We start from the raw sequence: 24,522 nt of genomic DNA, 5'->3' as shown, positions 1-24,522 counted from the left end.
CACATTACTTAGAATTTTAGTGCAGATTCCGATAATAAATATAAATACAATTATAACACAACAAACTTAAAATTATCTGGATATGCATATATATATATATGTGTGTGTGTGTGTGTGTGTGTGTGTGTGTGTGTGTGTGTGTATCCAGATAATTATGTATATATATATATATATATATATATATATATATATATATATATATATATACATGGCGAAGAGTCAAAATCTCTCTCTCATGCATGTTTCCGGTCATATTGCTAAAGGCTCATTGTTTTTGATTTCTATCAGTGTTCACAAAAACGTTTGGAAAAGCAAGATGAATTACAAATGTGATGCAGCTCATGCACCAGTATATATGTATGTAATTATGTATTGAAAAATTAATTGTTTTGCAATTGTTTTTTCTATTGAAAGAAATTTTTATATATATATATTTATGTGTGTGTGTGTGTGTGTGTGTGTGTGTGCGTGTGTGTGTGTGTGTGAGTGTGTACTTAAAATTCCACAATTTGTTTATTACTTGTGCAATAACATTTTTAAGGTGCGATAATTATTTTTATCACTGCCTTAACTGCAATATTTGGTGCAATATTTCAACTTCAGCATTCCTCTGTGCAGTTCTAACATGTTATTCATTGTACATATTGCATATATTCTTTTTGTTATTCTTACTTATGCACATCTTGAAATTCGTTTTCGTAGTTTTGCATACTTATTTATGTTTTAATTTACATACTAGTTTTATGCATGGCATTGTAGCATTAGGCACAGTTTATATTTTACACACTTTTCACACTAAGCACATCATCCATATTATAATTTAAATATTCACATATTAGTGCTAATTATCTATTACTGTATTTCTTACATTTACTTTTTTACACACTTACATACTCAGCATATTACTTTGTTTTAAATATTTACATTTTTAAATACTGTACTAATTGTTACCTCAACTTCCCCCGATGATCAATCATAAATGTATTATAGAGAAGTCAGTAGGGATCAATACAATATTTCTGACTCTGATTCTGTAAAATAAGGATTCGGTATTTACATGGCGTGTCCTGTGCTGTCCGGCAGGTGGCGGTATGCTAACCTGCCATCACAGATGGTTACCGCTGCAACCAAAAAAAAAAGGAAAAAAAAGAAAACAGTTAGCTAGCAGAGACAGTGGGGCTAGTTCATGACGGGCTGCTGTCATCCACAATAACGCCACAATTTAGCCTCATCCACTCTTCACCCTGCTTTTCTTATGACATCCTTCAAACCCGGCGACCACATCTCAACATGTTTGAGGTAACGTTAGCATTTTAGCTGCTATCTCGGCTGTTTTTTGTACCGCTAGCGTTAACTGTCGTTTTCTGGGATTTTGGATGAAGCTAAACTGTTATAGTTAACTAGCTGTGTGGCTGCAGCTGGTTAAAGTGGTATGCAGATTAATGAGGAGAGTTGTCGGGTCAGCTGGGGTGACGGTGGTTTAAATATTAACCACCTCTCGTCCCTACATTAAACAGCAGCTCTAATGTTGTCAGAATAGCTTTACTGCTAGCAAGTTCGCTAGTGACGTTTGTTATTAAACTAATGAGGGTTGCTTTCAGGAAAATGTGAAATGATGAATTCACTTTGCCCGACTCTCAGGAGGGCTTCATTTGTGTCCAAGTGTGGGTGAAGAAAATGTCAGACAGATAGCGTAATGATAGAGTAATGCAAGCTAGCGTCACAAAACATAATTGTTTTTTTAAGCTTGCAGCCTACAGTAACATTATTGCTGTCATACATTTGAGATGGGTGTCACCAAATCTCTCTCGCCTTTGCATTCATTAAAGGGGTGCAGAAAAAAACTGTTTTTTTCTGAGCATTATGTATGATGACATTGCATTTGCTTATTTGCTTTTTCAAGCATAACAAATGTTGATTTTCTGTCCAATGGGTGGATGAATGGATGGATAGATAGTAGACACTTAATTGGTAGGTAAGAAAACGACAGTTTTAATAAAGTAGATCTTAAATGATGCACACTAAATAGAAATAAAATGAATTAGAATAGAAGCTGAGCTAGACCTCTAACTCTAATATGCATTCATGATACACTATACAAGGATTTTTGAGTTTGCATAAATGGAAATAGAAACAGTTGTTACACAGGTATGTAGTAATACTGGGCTTTAAGGTAACAGCTACACTATAGAACATTAACTTAATGTTATTTCAAACGTGTTTTATCTGAGCATGTTGACATATCACCAAATAAACGAGCAAGTGCTGTGTATGGATACACAATATACATGCAGTCGGATCACAGTATGCTCCTTTCCATTCTCTTTGAACACAAGTATACTTCACAGTAATAACTAAGAAATAAGGATGATAATAATGAATCGACGATCAACTAATTGGTCATTGGGAATTTAATCGAACACTTGAAATTTCATTGATTAATCAGTAGGCTGTGCAATGCTGTCAAAGTATATGTAATATGATGCTTTTTCGTTTAATGTTGTTTGAAATAAGCAAACTTTTTATTTTTTTCTCAGAAACCAATTTATCGATTATTCAATCGTTAATTTTATGAATAATTGATTAATTAAAGTGCTTAAGATTTGCAACACTTCTAAGAATACATTAAACATATATACATACAAATGCACAGCAGTCACATGCATACATGTACAAACACAGTAAAACAAAATAACATGGTAAAAGTTTAAAGAAAATAAAAAATAAATGAAGATTGTTTAGATGTTAGTTTAAAAAATAGTGATCCAGTAGGTCCTAAGTTTGGAACATTGAGAAAGACGGTGTAATTAAAACTTAATTTCATTTTAACAACAAAGAAGGATGATGACTTGGTTTTTGATTTTGAGTTTTTTAAAAAAGTTGTTCTCAAATAGGGATTTAACTGACTATTATTAATTCATCTTCAAATCTCTCATTTTATTGATTAATTGATTTGTTAATAAAATGTCAGAAAAGAGTAAAACAGTTCAGTTTTTAGTCATAGCATGCAACATCAAACATACAAACCACATGGCACCCATAACAATAAAAGTTGGTTTAGATGAGATATGTGGGTTTTGTGAAATGTCAAAAATGTTTTGTGATACAAGATAAAAAGATAAGTTGTTGTTATTATAAGTTAAGCTTATCCATAAAATTGAATAGTTTGCTATCTAGTAATAACAAGAAAATATGTCATAATATGAAAATAACAGGAATGTTAAAATAAGAAAAGTTTCTCATTATAACAAGAAAGTGAGCAAATATTTTTAATTGTCATGGTGGCACCAATACACTGTCATAGTTGACATCTTTCAGTGCAAAAAAACTAACATCTGTACAATATAATTGCTTCATGTTTTGAATTTAATTTCTCACAAAGTCCTTTAACCAACATTAGTCTCATGATTACACCGTGCTGATATTTTGCAGGAATTAACTACCTTCTTTTGCATTATTTCAATCCCCTGTGCACCGGTCTACCAGGTGTGCATTAGACAATATTTAACTAGACAATAAATTTAAGACTGCCGGGCTGGCAATGCAGGTCACATTTTTGGAATGATGTATGAACGCACCAAGCTGTGACAATGGGATGTTGTCTTCTTCCGCCGTCATAAATGTGTTGTTGCCTGTATAACTCATAGGTGTAACCTGACACTTTATTAAGCCAAAGTCAACATATCAAGCTATAAAGGGAGACCTCCCACGTATTAGGCCTGTATATGCAACAACATCATATTGGGATTAGTTTGACAGATGTTGCAATTGTGAAGAAAAATTAAAATTATGATGATGGGATTTTTTCGCGAACTATTTTTCTTTTTACATATCAAGTATTTAGAAAATAGTATTATTGGGGCGACCTCTTCCTCACCGGGTAGAGCGATGCCGTAAGCTTCTGCAGCAGCGTGTGTGTGTGTGAGTCCAGCCTGTGGCCCTTTGCTTCGTGTCATTCCCCCTTTTCTGTCCCACCTTTCCTGTCTTTCTCAAACTGTCCTATAAATAAAGGGAAATGCCCCCCAAAAATAATCTTTAAAAAAAAAAAAGGAAAGTAGTATTATTTCTGCCAGATGTATTTTTATATAGCGTTTTTCATTGTGAGTGCCATAAACTTGTGGTGCCCACACTACCAAAGGCCTCTGAGGTGTTTTTTTCACTGTAGGCCTTCAGAGTTTTAATTACTAAGCATGAGTGTCTCCATCTTTATTTCTTAATAGGATCCTGAACTCCAAGATTCGTTGTCACTGAGTCTAAATGAAAGCTATGATGACCAGAATTCGCCGCGTCATGATTCGAAAAAAGCACCATCCAGCCCTGACTATAATTGTGAGACACCAGAGATTCGAGTCATCATCAAAGAGGAGGAGGAAGGCTGGACTGTGAGTGAAAATCGTGAGTAGAAACTCTTAAATCCTAGCGTCACCTTAATAGATGACACACACAAAAATGACTTGCTTGTGATTTTTCGAATGTTTGTTCTTTCTTGTAATGTTACACACAGATGAGACCTTCGGGTCAGAAGGAGAAAAAGAGGACACGCACGACCTCAAAGCATACGTAAAGGAGAGCTCCATTTCATACGAAGTAAAGACCCAGCAGGGAGTATACTTGGTGGAGAAATGCTCCGAGGAGTCCAGAGGCCCCGCTCTCTACGGGCAGAGCTCCTCTGCCAGAGAGGAGCAGCAGAGACACATGCTTATGGACTCTGATGAGAAACCTAAGATTTCCTGTATACGAGGAAAAGTGCCGGGAAATGTGACTGTGCAACAGTGCAATAACACAGGAGAGAAACCTCTCTCCTGCTCATTACATGAGTCGACCCCCAGTCAGATAAGGAACACAAAATCCCATCAGAGAGCACATGCAGGGGACGAGTGTCACGCTGAAGAGCAGAGCCTGGACGTCAAACAAAGCACATCGACAGAAGCAGAAGAGACCAAAAGATCAGCACCTTGCCAAACAGTATGTAAAATACTTTTTTTCGTAGAAATTCATTATGTAACATAATGCACAGATCAGTCATAAGAAAAGACAAATCGCTCGCAAGTAGATATTTTGAAGTGATTTCATATAGTCAACATCTGAATATTAAGTAGTCTGAGGATTCTCGCTTATTTTATTGTAGATGCATTTGAATAATTATTGGTCACTTAGCATCATACAGTAATCACTGGTTTGAACATATTTTTTAAAGCTACAATTTCTAACTTTCTGAAGATATTTTTTTCATATTTGCTGAAACTGTCACTATATTCACACAGTATTACACAAGACAACTATTCTGTAACCCCCCTCCCCCAAAAAACATGTCCCTTCTCCTAGTAGTGCTTCTGATGCATTAACTACAATAATAATATAATATTAAAGTAACAGTAACTTGAATCTACTGCAGTCTCTAACACAGTTGCCAATCATGTCGTCACTGCTTGTGAACTGCGGTCAAACCAGGCAGCGCTGATCAAATATGAATCAAGAGTCTGTCTGCTTTGCTTATTTTTTGCCTCAAAGTTTCAGTTTTCAGAAACATATTTTAGTGTACTGTTTATCTGTAAAATCAGAAAATTTGCTCCAGCTGGTGGGTGGTGCGTAGATTACTGAAAAGGATGATTTTTTTTAACGTATAACAACAGGAGAGCGTGATTTTTTTTTTTTTTACAATCCTCAAAGTGAAAAGTACGAGAGGTTTAGGAAAGGAGTACAGAAATGTTTTCACATGATTGGGCTGAGGGACTGTTTCAGAAGTAATAAAACAGCTATTTTTAGTTTAGGATCAAACAGAGTGGGATTAGAGAAGTTTTATCACTTTGCATTTCAGCCAAATGAGGGAAATGTCTAAATGTGGTGTCACTGTTTCTCTGCAGAAAATGCCTTTTCGCAATGTGTTCTATATTTAGGATTCTCCTGAACACAAGCCCCTGGTGTCACATGGACTCAAGATGGCATCTGCAAACTTAGAGGACCAGACACTCCATTTGACTGTCAGACTGCAGGCTGGAGAGGAGGAGGAGGAGGAAGAAGAAGAGGAACAAGATGAAGAAATTGGTGGTTTAATCAACTCTGATGGAGAAGTGGTTGAATGGAATGCCAGTGAGTGCTTCATAATAGCTACCTTATTGCACAGCCATGACTTTTTGTTTAAGTTTCCATTATGAGTTTTAAGAGGTTTTTGGTACGGCATATTTAAGCACCAGTTTAAAAAAAAAAAATAGAAGAAATTTCCTGGGAAATGGCAAACATGTATTTCCAAAACGACCTTTTTAAACTCATGGAAACAAGGCCTCTTTTGTTTTCTGTTATCGTTTTTAATATCCACAGTTTAATTGTTGGTTGTAATTCAAATTAGTATTGACTTTATTTGCCACGTATGTAAACAGGTATATGAATGCAGCCTTTTATGTGAGACCTTATTGCATAATCTGCAGTTTTAAATTAATGTTGAAAATGATGAGTGTCAGTTGGCATGTCAGGTATCTCTTGAACCTGAGCCAACTGTCTTGATTTTTACAGGAGACAGTCCTGACCGAGGCTCTGATTGCACAGACAGTCCTCAGCATAGCAAGGTAACATATTTTTTAAGTTATGCGATACAAAGGCTTAGATAAGGCTGTCCCCTGCAAGTCTTTTTGCTTGTATGGCATAGAATTACACTGCAATACAAATCAACACCCCCACATATAGACCCTCTAGAATGACAATAATAGTTTAATCAACGTATGCCCTGCAAAACCAGCAAAAATGGAATTTGGCAGCTATTCTTTCCAGTTGGATAAAGTAAAAAGCTAAAAAATGACTACATGGAAATGTCTTGAAACCAATGCTTTTATTGTACATCAGAGCTGTGATCTAGTTGTTGAAAGAATTGTCATAGATGTTCCTACAGCCCTCCAAAATTGTATCTTTGACTGACGTCCATGCACAGCGTTCCTCTTTAAGTTAGTGCTTTGTTTCAGGTTGAAATAGAATCGAAACCGTTACACATAATAGCTGTCTGAGTTCTAAGGAAGCCGATTTCACTATTCAAATGTATTTGAATGAGAGTTTTAATACATTTTAATAGTGAAATGTATTTGAATTGGAGTTTAACTTATGCTATATGGTAAATTCCACCTTCAAAGTTCAACATCAGAATGCAACAATGAACTAAAACGTAGTTACCATAGGCGCAGCTTTCGGTCTCACTGCAGGGTAGACAAATAGGAAGGATTGCTAATTGCAGCATCCTGTGCCGCCTCCTACTCCACACAGATAAGAAAAACAACCCACAGAATAGTTTGGATTATTACTATAATGAAACATTTATCTCTGCTCTGTTTGCTTTGGTATTTTTCTTTAACCTGGACCCTATTTTCCCTTGTTTTTGTGTCTCAGTGACTAATGGGAACAAATGTTTTTTAAATTAGTGCAGTATTGAGCGAGAGGGCTGCAGCTGGCAGCTGAGAAACAGGCTGCAATGTACCACTCAGGGCATGTTGACACGGTCAATGTACATCCGCTAAAAGTGTGTTTTTGCCACTAACAGATTCATATTATTATTCTGTCTGACAGCCTTTAATTCACCCAGATAGATGTGAAAATATCAGGAGAGGAGCCAGAGGGAGGTTGTACATCAGAGGAGCAGTGGTGAAATGTAGCATATAGAGCCAGCATGTTTTCACATCTGACTTGGTGAGTAAGTTTTTATTTCAACCAAACCAGAGTTGGTGATTGTTGGAACAGTGGAAAGATGAAAGGTTTTCTGATTTTTATTTTGTTTCTGTCGACTTTAAATGAAGTTTGTTTTACAATGATAAAATAACTTGAAATTGAGGCGATTTCAGGGCTGTTTCTGATTAAGTCGTTTTCCATAATGTTGCACTTACATTTATAATCTGTAGTCTGTCAGTGGCAAAAACAAGCACTTTTAGTGAAAGGACATTAATGGCCCAAACATGGCTCAAGTGGTTACATTGCAGCTGTTTTTGCCACTGCAAGCTGCAGCACTCTCTCTCAACACTGGAGCAATTCCAAAAAAACATTGTTCCCATTAGTCACTTTGATACAAAAACACAAGAAAATAGGGTGCAGGTTGAAAAATACCAAAGTTACCCGAGAAATACTGTTACTTAGGGAGGATTTGGGGTTTATGTTCCTGATGGTTTTTAATACTTGTGATCACAGGGTGTCGTCCTGTCCCAGCCTCAGCTGCAAGGCCAAAACCAGAGAGACAGCAGTAGTCCAACGCTCATCATGGAAGTTGTGTCTGTGGGGGAAGATGAAGAAAGGGAGGAAGGGGAGGACAAAGAGAGAGCAGTAAAGATGGCAGCCGTCCCGCCTTTATATCGCGGTAAACACAAGTCAAAGGAAAGATGAAAAGTGTACAGATTGTAAATGATAGTTATGACTCAGTTAATGTTTTGCTCACAATGTTACCAGGAAAGAGACACAGAAGAAAGAAGAAGGTCCCAGAGATAACAGTGGTGTCACTGGACGTCTCAGACCCGGAGAAAGAAGTTCCTGCAAAGCCCGGTGAGAAGATTTTCATAAGAATGTAATGTAGAGGAGTTATAATAAGAGTTAGGCGGGTGGTTTAATTGTTACCTGGTATTCAGAATTCAGCATCATTATAATAACTTTCATAGCATAAGGTAATAAGTTCTGCTGTTTTTCTGTCACAAAGTCAAAAGAAGAAGCAAAAGAAAGACTTCAGAAGTTCCACTGATGTCTGCTGAAGATCTAGAGGCAGAGCCAGGAAGTAAGTGATTTTAACAGCTCTTGATTGTGTGTGTATGCTTCTGAAATATTCATTTTGCCTGCTATTGTTTTCTTATGAGTCTTTGTATCTTATAGTATCAAGGCGCACCCGAAGAAAGAGAAATTTTCCCAGCATGGCTGAATCAGAGGAATTCAACTCCAAAACTGTCCGCCGTGCTGCCAGTGAGACGAGAAAAAGTACGGTTGGGTATCAGTTTGAGTTTACTCTGAATCCAGTTATGATAATATATTTTGGTGTATTGATTATTTTTAGAGCAAGAACACATAAACAGATCTACATAAATGTGTATATATGTGGGGTTCTCTTTATTAATGGATCCCTTCTAAATATTGGGCAGTCAGGTGATAACTTAACTAACAAGCAGCTGATGAGAGAAGAGGTACATGTGACAGTTTTTCCATGCCTTTTCTGTCATATTAAAAAAACATTTGTGCCATAATGTATATAATGTATAATATATAATGTATATTCTTGAATGTACACCGAGCAGGATTGTCTGTTACTGTTTGTAAATACGCTCACTAAGGAAAGTGAAGTAAAAGCCAAACGCAGAGTCACTCTTGTCTGGCGTTTGCCTTGTTATAGTTCCGTTTTTTTTGGACGCTGTGTCTCTTTGATAGGTGCCATTTACGTTGCAGGGGTACAGGCCCATAAACATCTCAAACAGAGGAAAAGGGAGAAAATAGGAAAAAACAGACAGAGGGCAAATCTGCGGAAAAACATGACAACACATAGTACGTCTAGTGGGTCATAAGTGATGATTGAGAAGAATTAAAAAGTATACCCTTATTTTGAATCTCTATTTTGAACTCTTTCTATATCACTATCCCATATTCACATAATATCAGTTTTATGTGTCAGACTAAAGCAATACGATCTTTTTTCTTTTATCAGCAAAGCGACCTTACAGAAGAAGGAAAGATACCAAACAATCTGCTGAAGGAGGAGGAGAAAACACAGGTGTTTCTGCTGGTAAGAGCACCGGAAATGGTCAGCAGTGTATAACCAGTGTGGTAGTGCAGCTGCAGCTAAAGCTCAGCAGACCCTTTGCCATGATTATTGGATTACCAAAGGAAAGAAAGGTGGCTGTGTTTGAAATGTCCTAAGTTGTTTTATGCCATGTTTTACTGTTAACTGGTTATGTAGGAGTACAGCTGTACCGGACCTCCTCTGCCATTGCAGCCTGTAGTTAAGTAAAGCTGCTGCAGTGATTTAGAACGGTACATACACTGTTTGCAGAAACTACTAGAGCAACAGTAGTTCCTGTCCAACTTGTTACACCTAAAAGCAGCAGCAGCAGCAGCAGTCATGGAGACATGCTGATGTGTACCATCTACAGGCAGGAAAAGTGAAATATCCCTCTTGGTTAGATCATATAATCATTGTAATTCGAATCATAACTTACAGTAACAGGGCTTTTAAGCCTTTTTGACATTATTGCCAAACCATCAAGGCCCCAAAAAGACCTTTTCCTATAGACTTGCATGGTTAAAGAGACTTTAAATCACTGTGTACATTTTCTTCTGTCTGGTATCATTTCAAAAGGAGGAGTAAGTCTGAGGTTGCACGTTAATTGCAAGCCAGTTTCATGAAGTGTTCAGCACCTAACAGAGCAGAGCAAGTTGCAAGTAATTGCAACAAGCAATTAAGACTAATAAGAAAGAATCTGGTTGGTCTGCATTTTGATTTTGATATGCCTGCAAGTTAATTTTGTAAGCATTCAACAGCTTTACATTCCCACACAGGGAAGAAGCGCCCCGGCAGAAAGATGATTCGTGTTCCCATAGACATACCTCCTGAGCTCCTGAAGAAACCCAAAGAGAAGATGGAGTACCACTGCTCGGTTTGTGGAAAAGAATTCCCTCATGCCTACAAACTAGAGAGGCACGAGCTGATTCACACAGGAGAGAAACCTTACTGCTGCTCCATCTGTGGTCGCGGTTTCAACCAGAAGGGGAATCTCAAAACGCACTACAAAGTCCACTTAGGTGAGAGCTGTTATACTGAAACTAAATCACTCTTAATGATTTACAATTATCTACTGTTGTGTTTTTGTTTAGGTCTATGTGTTATACAACTATCACACAAAAAAACTGATTTTTTTACTTGATTAACAACATCACAAAATATTTTGTGACAAATGGCAAACAAGTTATTTAGAGTTTTGGATGTATGGATGGCCTGTGTTGTATTGTATCTTTGAGTGCCTAGATTCAAACATTTATGACAAGAACAGACAAAATGTTCTATAAAGATCCCCAAAAATATCAATGATTCAGTCAGTCTATGAGACCCTAAATCAAACCTCATGTTGTCAGTTGAATATTGACATTTTTCCAGCTGAATCATTGTACACAGAGGAAATACAGGGAAATCACAACAGCAGTCTACAAATCTTTTCAGTATAGTCTTGTCTTCAAATTATCTAACTGTTACAGCCCTGACAGACCAAACAGACATCAAAAACTAGTGGTGACGAAAGCCACCTATTGTTTCGCCACACGTCGCCTGTTTTTGCTGATAAAGTTGTGCATAAACAAACCACAAAGACTACAGCCAACAGCAAACTAGTACCTACATTCTGGCTCATATGAGAGATAATATCTTTCCATACTAGCAGGCGGCAGTCGTCTGTATTCATCATTCAAAAAGGTCAATCGAAAGTCTTTCATGACCCTAGCTGGCAAACAATAATACAAACAATTACAAACCATTTCTGCTAAATGGCTAAAACAAAAGCAGTCTTACCAAATGTAACATGTTTGTTTTGATCTAACTCGCTCTTGACTTCAGCCTTTTGTTTGCATTCCTCACTTTCATTTCTCTTCACATGCACTGGACTGCCAGAGATTTCATTCACGGATGTGTTTTGACATCTCCGACGCTGTTTCGACATGCTGAATCAGCCAGAAAAAAGCAGACAAGGGTCAACTAGTGCCAACAGTTTGTGACACACTGTAAAAACTATGGCATAAGATGCTCACCGACAGCCCGGCATTGACAAACAGCTGACTGTCGGCTTGGTGTGTCAGGGCCCAAAGTATGATTGAAAATGAGGCAACACGATGCAAATTATTTTATTTGAAGAATCAGCCCAAAACTGGGAAAAACTAAATTGATTTTGGCACAGTAATATACACCAAGCTCAATGTAAACCATAAGTGAAGTAAAACTGAAGTCCTAAACAATGCGACAATTGTTATTCTTGAAGAGTAAAACATGATTTTTGCCTCCATTTGTTCTTTTGTGAAGGCCGTAAGGGCGCTATGGATTTTGACGATGAGGTGAATCCCATAGCGTCAGAGCTGTCTGAATACTTGAAGTCTCTGCCAGGGGAGTCCAGGATCAGATCGTCCCTCCGCTGCCTGGAGTGTGGAAAAGAGTGTGAGAGTCACTCAGCTTTACAAGCACACCACATTACCACACACACGGGAACAGCCGGCCAACCGGACGTGGTCGAAAACGCCGTATCAGAGCTTCTCTTCTGCCGCCGCTGCGGCATTCAGTTCAACGAAAAAGAAAAGCTCGAAGAACATATGAAAACCCACATCAAGGAGAAACCCTACTCCTGTCCCGACTGTGGCAAGAGGTTCATCAATGAGAGCTACATCCAAGTTCATCAACGCATCCATACTGGGGAGAAACCGTTTCTCTGCTCTCAGTGCGGCAGAGGTTTCCACACGGCTTCCTCTCTCAAGCTGCATGAGATGCAGCACTCTGGGGAGAGGCCGTTCGCGTGCTCCATCTGCGGAAAGACGTTTCGGATAAATTCGTACCTAACAGCACATTACCAGACCCACATTAAAGACAGACCTTTCATTTGTAGTGTCTGTGGGAAAGGCTACTCCAGAGCTGAGGAACTGAAGGTGCACCACAGGCTCCACACCGGAGAGAGACCCTACCAGTGTGGAGAGTGCGGGAAGAGCTTCATTTACCGCCAGGGTCTGCGGCAGCATCAGCGCACACATGCTGGAAGACGCATCGGGCCAACCAGACAGCTCGGTAGACCGAAGCAACAGGCCAGGCTGGACATCTAACAGTTGATCTATTGACGCATTTTTTTTGTTGTTACCTGGTGTTTGAAGATATTACAGTAAATTGCGCTTCTTTCCTGATCTTCTTCCTTCCATTCCTCCCACCCACAGCAGAGACGATTACCGTTTCAGAAAATATATGCTACAGAGTCAGTGTGGGTTGCCAAGAATAATGTGGAAGCTTACTGTGTTGTCTTTCTCGTAATCATGTTTTGTACCCATGTTTTTCTGTTTACTCCTCTCTAGTAGCCCATCTGTACAATTTGAGTGCCTTTGTATCCTGCATGCCAAATACTAATACTTAATGTTAAAAAATATGCACAATATCCTTGTTATTTTAAAATCCATGTCGATGGAATACAGAAATTTTTCAGAAATGTGTCTGGGGTTTTTTCCATATATAAATAATCTAGCCACACATTATTGCATTTGTAGTAAGACATACACTCCCCAATGAGCACAGTGACCCACCTTTAAAACTTGGTATTGTAATTGTACAGCATACAGCATTAAAACTCCACCAATAACAGATTAATGCCCAATACCAAAATATTGTTGGCATCATATCCTTATCCCCTTAAGTCTTTAAAGATCGGCTGTTAAAAGTTGTTGCAGCAGCTGTGGCCAACTTGAACCAGTCCTGCAGCAGAATCAGCTTCTTTGTTGGAGAATGCGCAGTATAGTTTGTAAAATTCTCATACTAATGTCAAAATATGGCTCATTCAAAAGAGCGGTGAACACAGTCTCTGGATCTGAACAGTAAAGGCAACATGAAGGTGCCATAAACCTGCATTCTTTCTAATGGCCAGCAGGGGGGGCTCCACTGGTCACATAAAAAAAGTTAGTTTGTGCAGAAGTCTATGGCCCTATTTCTGACTCACCATATTACTCCAGTAAACATTTTCTTAATGAGTTTATGGTCACCATCGCTAGTTTGAAGTCTTCCTCAATAGAACATGATGTTCATTTTGTAAATCATGGTCACATTTAGGTTGAAACTGACAGTTTGAGTTGAATCAAACCTTCAGTATATGTAAGAGTTATATATTGTTTCCTTGCTGAAACTCTGGAAGAACAAGCCGATGGAGCTGAACCACCTTCACAACCAAGTCTGGAGCAAGATGTTTTACAGTGGTAAGTTTTTATTATTTTTTTATTTTTCCTGTGTAATTATTCTACATCATTGAAAAAACTGTATGTCCATTGACTGAATAATATGTGTATTTTTTAAATTTTCTTTGGTGAAATTGTGGAAACTGCACCAGAATGCCCAGCAAAGTTGAAAATGTATACTGCAAAGAAATAAAGAAGGTCCTTAACAGTATAATTTATTACTACATTATGTAGCTAACTACCTGGAAACACCAATACCAGCACAAACCTAACTGCGATGGTACATAAAGCACACAAATACTAATGAAGAAATGAGGATTTATTTTTTTTAGAACTATTTTTTGCAAATTTACAAAAAAGAAATACAGGTGTCATCGGCATGTCACATACTGGGATGGCAGGTCTTCGGGGATGGGGATTTTCTTTAACTCCTCAACAAATGGTGTTGGATCGTCAAGCACTTCATCAAAGACGAGCTTCATCAGGTCATCCACATAATCTGTAAAATATTGCGTTAAAGGTGTAAGGACTTTTCTGAATCCACATTTCTTTAACATATCTAAAGTGTGGCTATAATCATTTAAATCTGTTATAATTGTATTATATTTAAACATATTTCACAGCTTACTGTATGCAGGGTCTCTTTTTACAGGCTTTGTGGTGCATTCAGCTTGTCCTGCAGATGCCTGCTTGCATTCAACATTTTCATTGTAATGCATGACGGCAAGGTACAACCTGTAATAATAGCAATGCAAAAGTGGATGAGTCTTTAGGTTTATTCCCACCAATCAGTAACTTGGTTACTGATTATTGTCTATGATTAAAACTGATCAAAGACACTTAGCTGAAGTAATGAAATCATTTTTAAATCAATATTTTGTGTTAAATGATTGATTTCTGTAATAGGCAAAATCATGTACAGCGCATGGGTCATTATTGCAAAATGAAGCCCTTCAGGATGATTCATCACCTTGTTGGTATTAATTTTGCAATAATGACCCGCTCGCTGTACATCATCCCAGACTTACAAAATCCATTATAAAGTCTATTACCTGCACAGCCTTTCCATGAAAGAGTAAACTGCATTCTTGGGTGTGAAACGCTGGATCAAGCTGTGGAAGGCCTCCAGTGATGATTTCTGATAGTGGTGACTCAGCTTCTCCACGTCTCTGAGAACTCCCTCATTGTTCAGGATTTTTTTCACTTTGTTGAGTGCCTCTGACCCTTGAGTAACACAACAAAACATTTTGTCAAATAGCAGCCCATTTGGGGATTTTGTTATTATGACAGGAGAAGAAGTTGAAGATGTTTTGCAGGCACATTTTGTTTCCATACCTGGTTGGAACCATTTCTTTGGATCCCTTGACACTCTGTCGGTATGTTCACACTTGGGGAAGATGGGGTCTTCATGCACATGTATATTTTGAATATGGTTGACCAGTGACGTCCACTTGGCTACTTTCTCAGGCCCTGATGTTGAAGAGGTCGCAGTCCAGTACAAGTGGTTTTTTATGCTGTGCAGCCACTTCTTCAACACCTCACAGTCCTTGTTTTGCGCAAGTTTGTCTAGTTTCTTGGATAAACCTAACAGAAAGTACATATGCAATAAATCAATATTCATTATCAATATTCAAGACATAGTTTGACAATGACCTGTTACGGTGACAACATTTACCAAAGATGTCAATTCAATACAGGGATGAACATTTACCTTTCTCAAAGCGCCACATATCATAGAACTGTGTGATATTGCGTTCACTCAGAAACTCCTGAATCTCTGGACGACGGTCGGTAACAATGTAGTCCACGCTCAAATCATTGGACTCCAGAAGATCTAGGCTTCGTTTCAGTCCCTCTTTCTCTATGTGAAAACTACCGCCTACTTCATTGCTCTGGTGGCGGTTAGACAAAATTGCAAAGATATAGAAAAGAGGCATAAATATACTGAAGCATGTTAGAAAATGTTGCAAACCAAAAAAAAAAAAAAAATCCCAAAAAGTATAACACACCTGAACAAGCTGAAGGTCCATTATGGTGTTGCTCTCGAGGTGCATCAGACTGTAGCTGCCATACTTTGCTAAATGTCCTAAGAAAACATACCAGAGGAGGAGGCACACTTTGCAACATAAATATAAGGTATAAACTTGATCTTTCGTGTCAGAGTTTTGGCTTACCTGGCGAGTCTACTTGCATATCTCCACCAACTGCGACCTTTAGGGGTAGCTGCTTAAAAAAACTCTGCTGATCTGTCTTCCATTTGTGGATAATAGCAGGCTCCAGGAAACTCGTAGCATACCTCCTGAAGGTATCATACTGGAAAATCTGAAGCTGCATGGCCTTGCATATCTATAAATACATGAAAAAAAAAGAAATATTGTAGAAAAAGTCAGCTGATTGCAACTTTCACATGCTGTGAATGGTAATAGTATTACCTTTTCCAGCTGGAAGAACGAGGCACCTGTGAAATATGTTGCTGCTGACAGCTGAAGGTTACCAACAGGCGTACTCCCGACAACAGGCTGGCTCTGCCACTGTCTGGAGTAATCACAGTTTTGGCACAGCTGAGAGAATGCCACAAAAGTACCCATTCGTCGTCGCTGGACATCACACTTTGTCTTGCACACTGGACAGGTGTCAAAGAGCTCACTGAGGCAGCTTTCAAAAACAATGTATTTTGTATCGCCATACGCGGACCTCTGCTCAAACCTGACATAGCAAAACATAAACGACAATACATTTTGGGTTCAGCTTTCCAACATTTTTTCAACTCTGCTGTTATCTCAGTAACAAATCTGAAACCCACCATGTTTTTGATTCTTCTGTAACAATGGAGCCACTGGGGTTAAATGTTGCGTCTCCGTCTCGCTCCTCCAACTCAAGACGAGGTCTCTTGCTTAGTCTGACACCTTCGACCCGTGTAGACGTAGAAGATGTTTGGAAGTCTGTCTGCGTGCCTTTGAACGAAAGGGGGGAAAAAATTAATATTTTTTTGCTCTAATTCATAAAATGATCAAAGGCATATAAAAATGTAACCCTGAAATATTAAATCCTGAAGTTTTTAGTAAACTTTCAAGCGCGCTGCAAATCTCAAATACAAAAAACACACGTCATGCCTGTTATATACCTTTGCTTCTCACATGACGCTCTGTCAGCGTACCCCAGGACAACTGTGTGCCGACCATCTTTTGAGATACCATGAACTGCGTGCCCACTGAGACGGCTTGTGGAGAGCTCGTTTGGCATCCTACATGATGGATTTTAAAAGCGGCGAGGCGTTTGGCACAGACATCCTGCTGTGAGGCAAATTAAGTAATTGTGATGAATTTTACAACATATGAAAACAGTCAACATCTAAAATGCTAAAAAGTCTTGTCCCCTGTAAAATCAGCAGACCTGACCACACATTCTCACGTAAACACGTATACACAAACCCACATAATATCCTTTTATTGCATACTAACACAGCCCCGGCTGTCCAACTCGGGGCCAGCTACACTGGTGGGTATAGTGAACAGCCTCCATGTAACGAAGCTCCAAGAAAAAGGCACGTTGAACATCTAAGTTAGCAAACTTTTGCTGGGATGAGTCTTGCCGACCTTTTGTCTGTAGTGCTAAGGAAGGCACAAGACACAAATTTGAAAAAAAGACTCGTGACCCCAGTGCTTAAGGTTAGGGACTGTTTTTTTAGGGGTGGGCGGGGGTGGGGGTGGGCGGGTTAACTTAACTACTAGTGAGGGACTTGAGTATTTTATTTTTGTTTGAATGAGGAAAATGCAATTTTTCATGGTAGTATTTTGTATTTATTTAAATAATATCTGAAACCAAAATCCCACTGGCAGGTTTGAAATGCATCTTTTCTTTAAAAATCAGCAAAATCACACCATTTCTTATTGCCTGGAACTGTGAAAACAGAAAAAAACATGGTTTTCTTAAGTCCATCATTCTTAAGGAGGATTTGCATTTTGCTTAAGACATCACTTCCTATAATACATCCATAGTATGTATATGTTTTGAATGTGTCAATAAACTTTAAAGAAATGGGGGTGGGGGGTAAAATCGGTCTGCAGCTGATGAACTATCTTGCAATCTAACAACTTAGCTATAATAAACAACTTCATACTACACTGCCTTTAGTAGCTACTCTGTTTTAAAACATTACAAATGAGAAACTGATCACGTCTGCTCACAGGTTGTGACCCTGGCTCTCCAGATGTGTCCAACTTAGTGGGAACTGCGCCATCCTTCAGGCGTAACCGCTTCGAGTATCCGGAGTTGAACTGCTCCAGGTTGGTGAAGCAGTCCTCAGTGAAATGGATGGAGCACAGGAGCAGGTTGGGGTTATACTGCTGAGGGATGGTGTTAAAAATGAATTTTAACCACTGATTCCTCACTTCTCCCTCCTTTGGGAGGCCATTCAGAGGGAATTTGCGGTCGCAGTGAAGAATACAGCGTCTTCTCGACATGGTGAAACTCATCTACTTCTTCAATTCAAAGGTTTATCAATGATTTCTGTTCATAAAAGACAATAATAACAACTGTTTCTTCTTCTGTTTCCTCTGTTTCTACTTCTTTTTCTTCTGCTGCTTCTTCCTCTTCTTCTTTGGTGGTTGGTATCATATTATAATGTATTATACCGCCACCTACTGGATTTAACCTGCCTCACATCACAAACCGATTAGAGCAGGGGTGTCCAAATCTTTTTTTTTTTTGTAATCAACTGTCAGTGTGCGTACAATTAAATTAAAGTATAATTTTAACAATGAATAATACAATTCCACCATCCTCCCCAACCTCCCACCCAAGCATTGGCAACCCAATAGTTAGGCTGAGAAAGAATTAAACAAACAACCAAATTAACAACAAAAAGAGACAAACACACACACATATATGCCACTATCCTTGTGTGTATATACATACAGAGTACATGCACGCCTAAATAACACATGCGCATATATACATACACACATATGATAAATTACTTTGGTTCATGCTCAGTTTTTTTTAATTTTTCTTTTGTTTTTAACTTTTTTGAATGGGAACCAGATTTCATATGTGTGTGTGTGTGTGTGTGTGTGTTGTGTGTGTGTGTGTGTGTGTATACATACATACATACATACATACATACATATATAAGAAGCGAAGAGAAGGTAAACATGAAAAAACACACCTCATGTTGGGCTATTGTTGTAGTAGAATATTTTTCACATTTTTTTGTTTTTGGTCACTGTGACTATTTTTGACAGTTTTAATTGCTTATTTCTGTCCTCCGACCTGGCAATTCTGAACCCAGCTAACCTCCGTCTCTTTTAGCGTGTCATGCTAACTGTGGTATCACAGTTTGTACAAAGACATGAAATACCTTACCTTTCACTCTATATTTTAAGGCAAACTGTTACATTGCTGACATACAAAAGAAAAACTGTGCGGCAGTTTTATGCTCTTGAAATTAATTTTAAAAAAACCCATATTTTCTATATATTTTTCAGTATTTTGCATATCGTTAAGAATATCATTATTGCAACATTGGAAATAAAATTTAAAAAACTGAAATATCATGATATTCTTTAAGGGCCATATCACCCACCCCTATTTTACACAAACGAGATGAGCTATTTTTCAGTTCTTCATCAAATTCCTCTCTTACATTTTTCTGTTCCCCTTATTCACAGAAGGCATCTGACCTTAAACGTGAGTTGTCACTTTCAGGTGCCTTAACTTACAGAGAAGAGTTTATTTTATTTTATTAGACACAGTGATACCTCTTTAAGACCAGTGACCAGGGTCACACCCCAGTTATCTTACCCATGTTCACCTCTTCTTTTATCAATTTAAACCAAACCATCCAACACAGGTTAATCCCTGGTCATGCCTTTATTTTGTTTATCTGTTTCTGTGTATGGTGGATGCCTCTCTTGTTCAGCAGCCTCATTATGTTTGTGTCCACTATGTTATCCCCCACCGTCCCACCGGTCATCTGCCATTCAATGTCTTCCAAACCACAGACAGCCAGGAGCTCTCACACACAGGCCATCCATTGGGGATTTTGGACAGGGGCACAAAGTTTCCCAAAGCGAGCCCCTCATCCACACCCACTTACGCAATGCCAAGACTGTATAGGGACCCCCGTCCACAGAAATATTAACAACTACACTGTACTGTAACTACACTGTTTTGAAAAATGGTAAGGAGCTGTACTTTATTTATCAGAATAGTGGGATGGCTGGGGCAAAATGTATGACCCTCCCGTCATTATTAGTTACCACAGTTCACAGTTTTGGGCCATGATAAATTCTTGTAAATTTCTAAAGCAAACTTGCCTAAAAAACTCTGTTGCAAGTTTTGAATATAAAATGCAGTCTCTTAAAGTTGATGTCCCTCCTCTAAGCCAAATGAAAAAACGGATCTGCCAACCCAGTGTTTAAAAAATGATCTGAAGCACCCCCCCTGTTTTGCACCAAAACCTCATCTCCAGCTCTGATCCTTTCATTTTCTTGTTTTCATCTGCACCCTGGCATTTCTTTTGGGGCCCCTGATTTTTGGTGGGTCATTTAGACTTAGCAAGTCAGACTGCAGTTTGCCTCACATCTTTACATCAGCGCAATATGTGACCTCTTTGTGTCTCTGACTCACGCTGTCAGATGGGCCACACCATTTGGTGATATCACATGACAAGTTGAAATGTGTTTTAATGAAGCAAAAAAAATCATAGAAATACATTTATGCATTAATACACTTTTTGCAGTTTTTATTTTACAGTCACATATTTACAGATTTCTTTGAATTTTAAACCATTTTACCAGTACTCACAAAATAAATTATGATTGGCCAAAGTGTCCAGTAATTTACTAAACCACTTTTCACACAAAACAAGAAATTCCATTAGCATCTATTGTCTTAATTAAATTTGTTCATTAACTTTTTATGTCTGGTATAACAATGGCACAATTAAATATTTAGTAATATGTTTTCTGATCTAGATAATTTCCAGATTTTTTTTTCAAAAGAAGAAATAAATGTCTTTGGGTTTAAAAAGGGTTTAAAAAGATATTCTCCACATAAAATGTGTGCTCCAGTCTTTTGTCCAACCATGGTCACTTCTGGCTCCAAAAAAACAGCATGGCACCAGTAGAAATGCATAAAATAAAATAAAAAAATCTCACAATTACCATAGTAAATGGATTTTGGGGGGGGGGGCTAAATATGTGGATTTGTTCCTTTGAATAAAAATAAATCAATTGAAGAAATAATAAAAGTGATCTGTTTTAGTGACAATTTGTCTGAGGCGTCTACAGTCCAACATGACTACAGCAGAAATGCATATAATGGAAAAAAAAATCTCAAAATTGCCATAGTCGATACATTCTGTTGAAAAAAAAAAACACTTTTAACTGTATGGTATTCTCACTAAATATGTAGATTTGTTCCCTTATATACAAATAAATCAATATATGAAATAAGAAAAGTGATCCATTTTAATGACAAGCTGTCTGTGAGGCGTTGCTATAGTCTTGCTCCTCCACAGCTCCAGTCTACTGTCCAAAAATATGGTCACTTCTTGCTCCAAAAAACCAACATACCAACAGCAGAAATGCATATAATAATATTAATTATAATAATAATTTATAAAATCTCACAATTACCACAGTCAACAGATTCTGCAGAAAAAAGTAAACTATATGGTTTTCTCAGTAAATATGTAAATTTGTTCCTTGACTATAAATCAACAAATACATGAGATAAGTAAAGTGATCAGTTTTCTTTGACAGGAGAGATGATCAGAGGTGCAGAGTTCCTATTACCGTAACTCAGACCAGGACTGAAGTATGGGAAGAGTTTCTCAGTGAAGGAACAGCCTGTAAAGGTGTAGATAGGAGCTGCAGCATCTATATCATGAAAGGAGACCACACCCTCATCATAATCCACAAACACCCCAACCCTCTGAGGTCGAGACTTCAGAGAGAGTAAGACTGAAGGGCTGGCGGGAGCTTTGTACTCATTTCCATCCCTCAAACATAAAGTCCAGAAACCCTCCTCAGGGCTCAGTTTGATGAGGCTCTTCTTGTTGATCGACTCTTTGGCCACTCCAAAGTCCCATTCAGTCTTTCTTTTAACTTGAACCTCATAGTAAAATTTTCCTGAAGAGAAATTCTGTTTTGCTATGACACAGGGATTGAAAGAAAATCTTTCTGGATTGTCTGGGAGATATCTATCAACCTTGCTGGGCCGTACTTGTTTACCATCATCAGACACGATGACTTGAGCATGTGCCGTATCTGGATCAAGAGTCACATCCACTGCGTACTGCTGGACCCTCTTCAGCTCAGCCTCAAACACCTTCTTCATCTTTTCCCTGAGTGCCTCCTCCAGCTGAGCCACAGCTCTCACCACAGTCCCCTCATATGATGGACGGATGCTGACCTCTGTCCAGTCCTTGGTGGGTGGTGGATGGTTGGTGTTTAGGGACTGGACACTCTGGAGAAGATGGAGGTGGTCTTCAGAAAGTGAGAGCTGCTCCAGCTCAGCGCTTCTCTTCATCAGCTCAGAGATTTCCTGCTCCAGCTCCTTGATGAAAGCTTCAGCCTGTTTCTGTGTTGTTGTCCGCTTCTCTTCTATAGTTTTGAGGAGTTCACTCAGGTGTTTCTCAAAAGACTCCTTCAGAGAATTGAAGACCTGAACACCTTCTGCTGTCTCTTTGTCTGCATTTTTATCACTGAGGTCAACTGAGAGTTTGAGCCCCTGAATTTTCAGTCGTCTCTCCTGGATCATCCGCTGAATTTCAGCTTCCAGCTGGGCCTTCTTTTCATCATATTCGTCTTTTAGAGGACGAACATTATGTGCCTTGTGGTCTAAAACAGTGCAGAGCATGCAGACACCTGTCTGATCCGTCGTACAGAACAGCTCCAGAGGCTTATCGTGCTTCGTACACATCCTGCCTTCCAGGTTCTGCACAGGGTCGATCAGCTGATGTCTTTGTAGACGTGACGCTGTCAGATGAGGCTCCAAGTGAGTCTCACAGTAGGAGGCCAGACACACCAGGCAGGACTTCAGGGCCTTCAGTTTGGTTCCAGTGCAGACGTCACAGGGAACTTCTCCTGGTTTGGGCACTTGTTGCTCTGAGCTGTCGCTGCTGCTGGCTTTTCTTTTAGCTGACTGTCTGAACTGAACAACCATCTCAGAGATGAAAGTGTTGACGTGCAGCTCAGGTCTTGTGTTGAAAACCTTTTTACACATCGGACACAGATACTGGTCGTCAGAATTCCAGTGTGCGTCGATGCAGTTTTTGCAGAAGTTGTGTCCACATGATGTGCTGACAGGATCAGTGAACACTTTCAGACAGATGGAGCACAGAAACTGATCTTCAGATGGCAAATAGCTTGCAGTAGCCATATCTACACACAGTGTCAAAGAAAAGAAAAAAATTTAAGTTTTATAAAAAATGTTTCAATTTTTTGTTTTGAAAGAAAGAAGTGTGATTTGGGGTCTTTTAAGTATAACACGATATTTGTTAAAGGCTAATTTTGAGTAATAACTGCTGTGTTTTCCACCAAGCCGAACTGTGAGCAACCCCCCCCCCCAAAAAAAACGTCCATTTTGGTCTCTTTGTCCCAGTCCTTTGAGCATAATCTTTACTTCAAACTGTCACCATCGAGAGAAAACATTAGAATCAGTCGCATTCAAATTAAGCATTGAGAAAACAAAATGAAAAGCTGATAAGCAGTGCCAAACAGCCGAGCTAGCTTGTGCCATAAAGCCTGAACACGTACTCAAGTTACAAAGTACAGAACCCGGTGTAGGAATGACAGACGCACCGTTCTTCCCAAAACAAGTCAGTGAACTTTGACAATGATGTTGAAGATTTTACTTCATGGTAAAAAAAAAAAAAGAAAGAAAGAAAAAGTTGTATAATGTTGCTTCAAATCATTCTGACAAACTAGGGCTTGCTACTCTGGCAAAAAAAAGCACTGAATAGGTCAACATGATGTTATGGAAACTTTTTTTTTTTTTAAAGAAAAGCACTGTCACAATGACAAACACATTGCATTTCCTCTAGCTGATTTCACGCTACAAGCCTCCCTCTCGTTCTCTGCTGGAAAGCTTTCGTTGTGAAAAAGCTTGAGGAAATAAAGTAAGTTGTATGGAAATAGGAAGTGATCAGTAAACAGTTTACTGATCGCTTCCTACACACATTACTGCTTACTCAACAGTTGTAATAGCAGGGAATTAGGGGAGAAATTTTTTTTACAAGATAGTCCCGAGAACTGACACAGAGAGACAGTTTAAAGTTATTAGAGTTTGTTACTGTGTAGTAGGCCTGTTCTCATAAAGCCATAATCATATTGTGACCAATTACGCCAGATTGACATGAAAAGAGTGGAAACTTCCTGCCTGAATAGAGCTGCAGTTTTGTGTCAGTCCTGGTTGTTAAAACTGTTAACATTGTCAGCAGTACTCACCAGTGTTTGGTGGAGACTCTGCTGTGTTGTTGAAAAAGCCTTGATGAACTCAGCTGTTGAGGTTTTTTTCAGGGAGAAACAGACTTGTTTCGACTGCAGTGTTTCTGCCACTCTGACAAATCACCAGAACACCAGAACTTTCAGTTCTGGTGTTTGATGCTGAGAC

General features: G+C 38.7%; 3 protein-coding genes across 5 annotated transcripts; 1 reads left to right on the top strand and 2 right to left on the bottom strand.

Annotated features, from left to right (window-relative positions):
* The first annotated feature begins 1,135 nt into the window (after positions 1–1,135).
* LOC121941653 (uncharacterized) lies at positions 1,136–13,166 on the top strand. Its single transcript, XM_042484481.2, has 12 exons — positions 1,136–1,299; positions 4,221–4,395; positions 4,505–4,965; positions 5,898–6,090; positions 6,511–6,563; positions 8,161–8,326; positions 8,416–8,508; positions 8,660–8,734; positions 8,830–8,931; positions 9,650–9,727; positions 10,501–10,743; positions 12,008–13,166. The coding sequence occupies exons 1-12, from the start codon at positions 1,291–1,293 to the stop codon at positions 12,790–12,792; spliced, it is 2,433 nt and encodes an 810-aa protein (XP_042340415.2). The 5' UTR covers positions 1,136–1,290; the 3' UTR covers positions 12,793–13,166.
* Positions 13,167–14,200: 1,034 nt separating this feature from the next.
* Positions 14,201–24,489, bottom strand: LOC121941750 (uncharacterized). Of its 3 annotated transcripts, none has more exons than XM_088075795.1 (11): positions 24,357–24,489; positions 17,027–17,195; positions 16,706–16,856; positions 16,335–16,608; positions 16,077–16,248; positions 15,912–15,988; positions 15,614–15,794; positions 15,238–15,486; positions 14,955–15,126; positions 14,531–14,637; positions 14,201–14,401 (listed from the first exon to the last, which is right to left on the bottom strand). In XM_088075795.1, exons 2-11 carry the CDS (start codon positions 17,097–17,099, stop codon positions 14,274–14,276), a joined length of 1,584 nt encoding a protein of 527 aa, XP_087931921.1. In that variant the 5' UTR covers positions 17,100–17,195; positions 24,357–24,489; the 3' UTR covers positions 14,201–14,273. The 3 variants fall into 3 exon arrangements, with proteins under 3 accessions (XP_087931921.1, XP_042340550.2, XP_042340549.2); XM_042484616.2 differs by lacking the exon at positions 24,357–24,489 and adding an exon at positions 18,090–18,671 and having other exon boundaries at positions 17,027–17,192; XM_042484615.2 differs by lacking the exon at positions 24,357–24,489 and adding an exon at positions 18,090–18,670.
* Positions 20,571–24,494, bottom strand: LOC121941751 (E3 ubiquitin-protein ligase TRIM39-like). The gene is made up of 2 exons (XM_042484617.2): positions 24,357–24,494; positions 20,571–23,291 (listed from the first exon to the last, which is right to left on the bottom strand). Exon 2 carries the CDS (start codon positions 23,287–23,289, stop codon positions 21,652–21,654), a length of 1,638 nt encoding a protein of 545 aa, XP_042340551.2. The 5' UTR covers positions 23,290–23,291; positions 24,357–24,494; the 3' UTR covers positions 20,571–21,651.
* Positions 24,495–24,522: the final 28 nt, after the last annotated feature.

This window comes from Plectropomus leopardus, chromosome 3 (genome assembly GCF_026936395.1).
Source record: "Plectropomus leopardus strain MGB_pleo_1.0 chromosome 3, ASM2693639v1, whole genome shotgun sequence".
In the NCBI taxonomy this organism is placed as follows: domain Eukaryota; kingdom Metazoa; phylum Chordata; class Actinopteri; order Perciformes; family Serranidae; genus Plectropomus; species Plectropomus leopardus.
This window is presented reverse-complemented; position numbering and strand designations above follow the sequence as displayed.

What these genes read in the sequence shown, in the direction of transcription:
- LOC121941653 (XM_042484481.2), top strand. An exon ending in AGAAGTTCCTGCAAAGCCCG is followed by an intron (nt 8,509 to 8,659) that starts GTGAGAAGATTT and finishes TCTGTCACAAAG; the next exon opens with TCAAAAGAAGAAGCAAAAGA. An exon ending in AAACACAGGTGTTTCTGCTG is followed by an intron (nt 9,728 to 10,500) that starts GTAAGAGCACCG and finishes ATTCCCACACAG; the next exon opens with GGAAGAAGCGCCCCGGCAGA.
- LOC121941750 (XM_042484615.2), bottom strand. Translation starts at nt 18,377, where the DNA reads ATGAGTTTCACCATGTCGAGAAGACGCTGTATTCTTCACTGCGACCGC. An exon ending in GAGAGCCAGGGTCACAACCT is followed by an intron (nt 17,196 to 18,089) that starts GTGAGCAGACGT and finishes TTTGCCTCACAG; the next exon opens with CAGGATGTCTGTGCCAAACG. An exon ending in ACAGAAGAATCAAAAACATG is followed by an intron (nt 16,609 to 16,705) that starts GTGGGTTTCAGA and finishes TTGCTATGTCAG; the next exon opens with GTTTGAGCAGAGGTCCGCGT.
- LOC121941751 (XM_042484617.2), bottom strand. Translation starts at nt 23,289, where the DNA reads ATGGCTACTGCAAGCTATTTGCCATCTGAAGATCAGTTTCTGTGCTCC.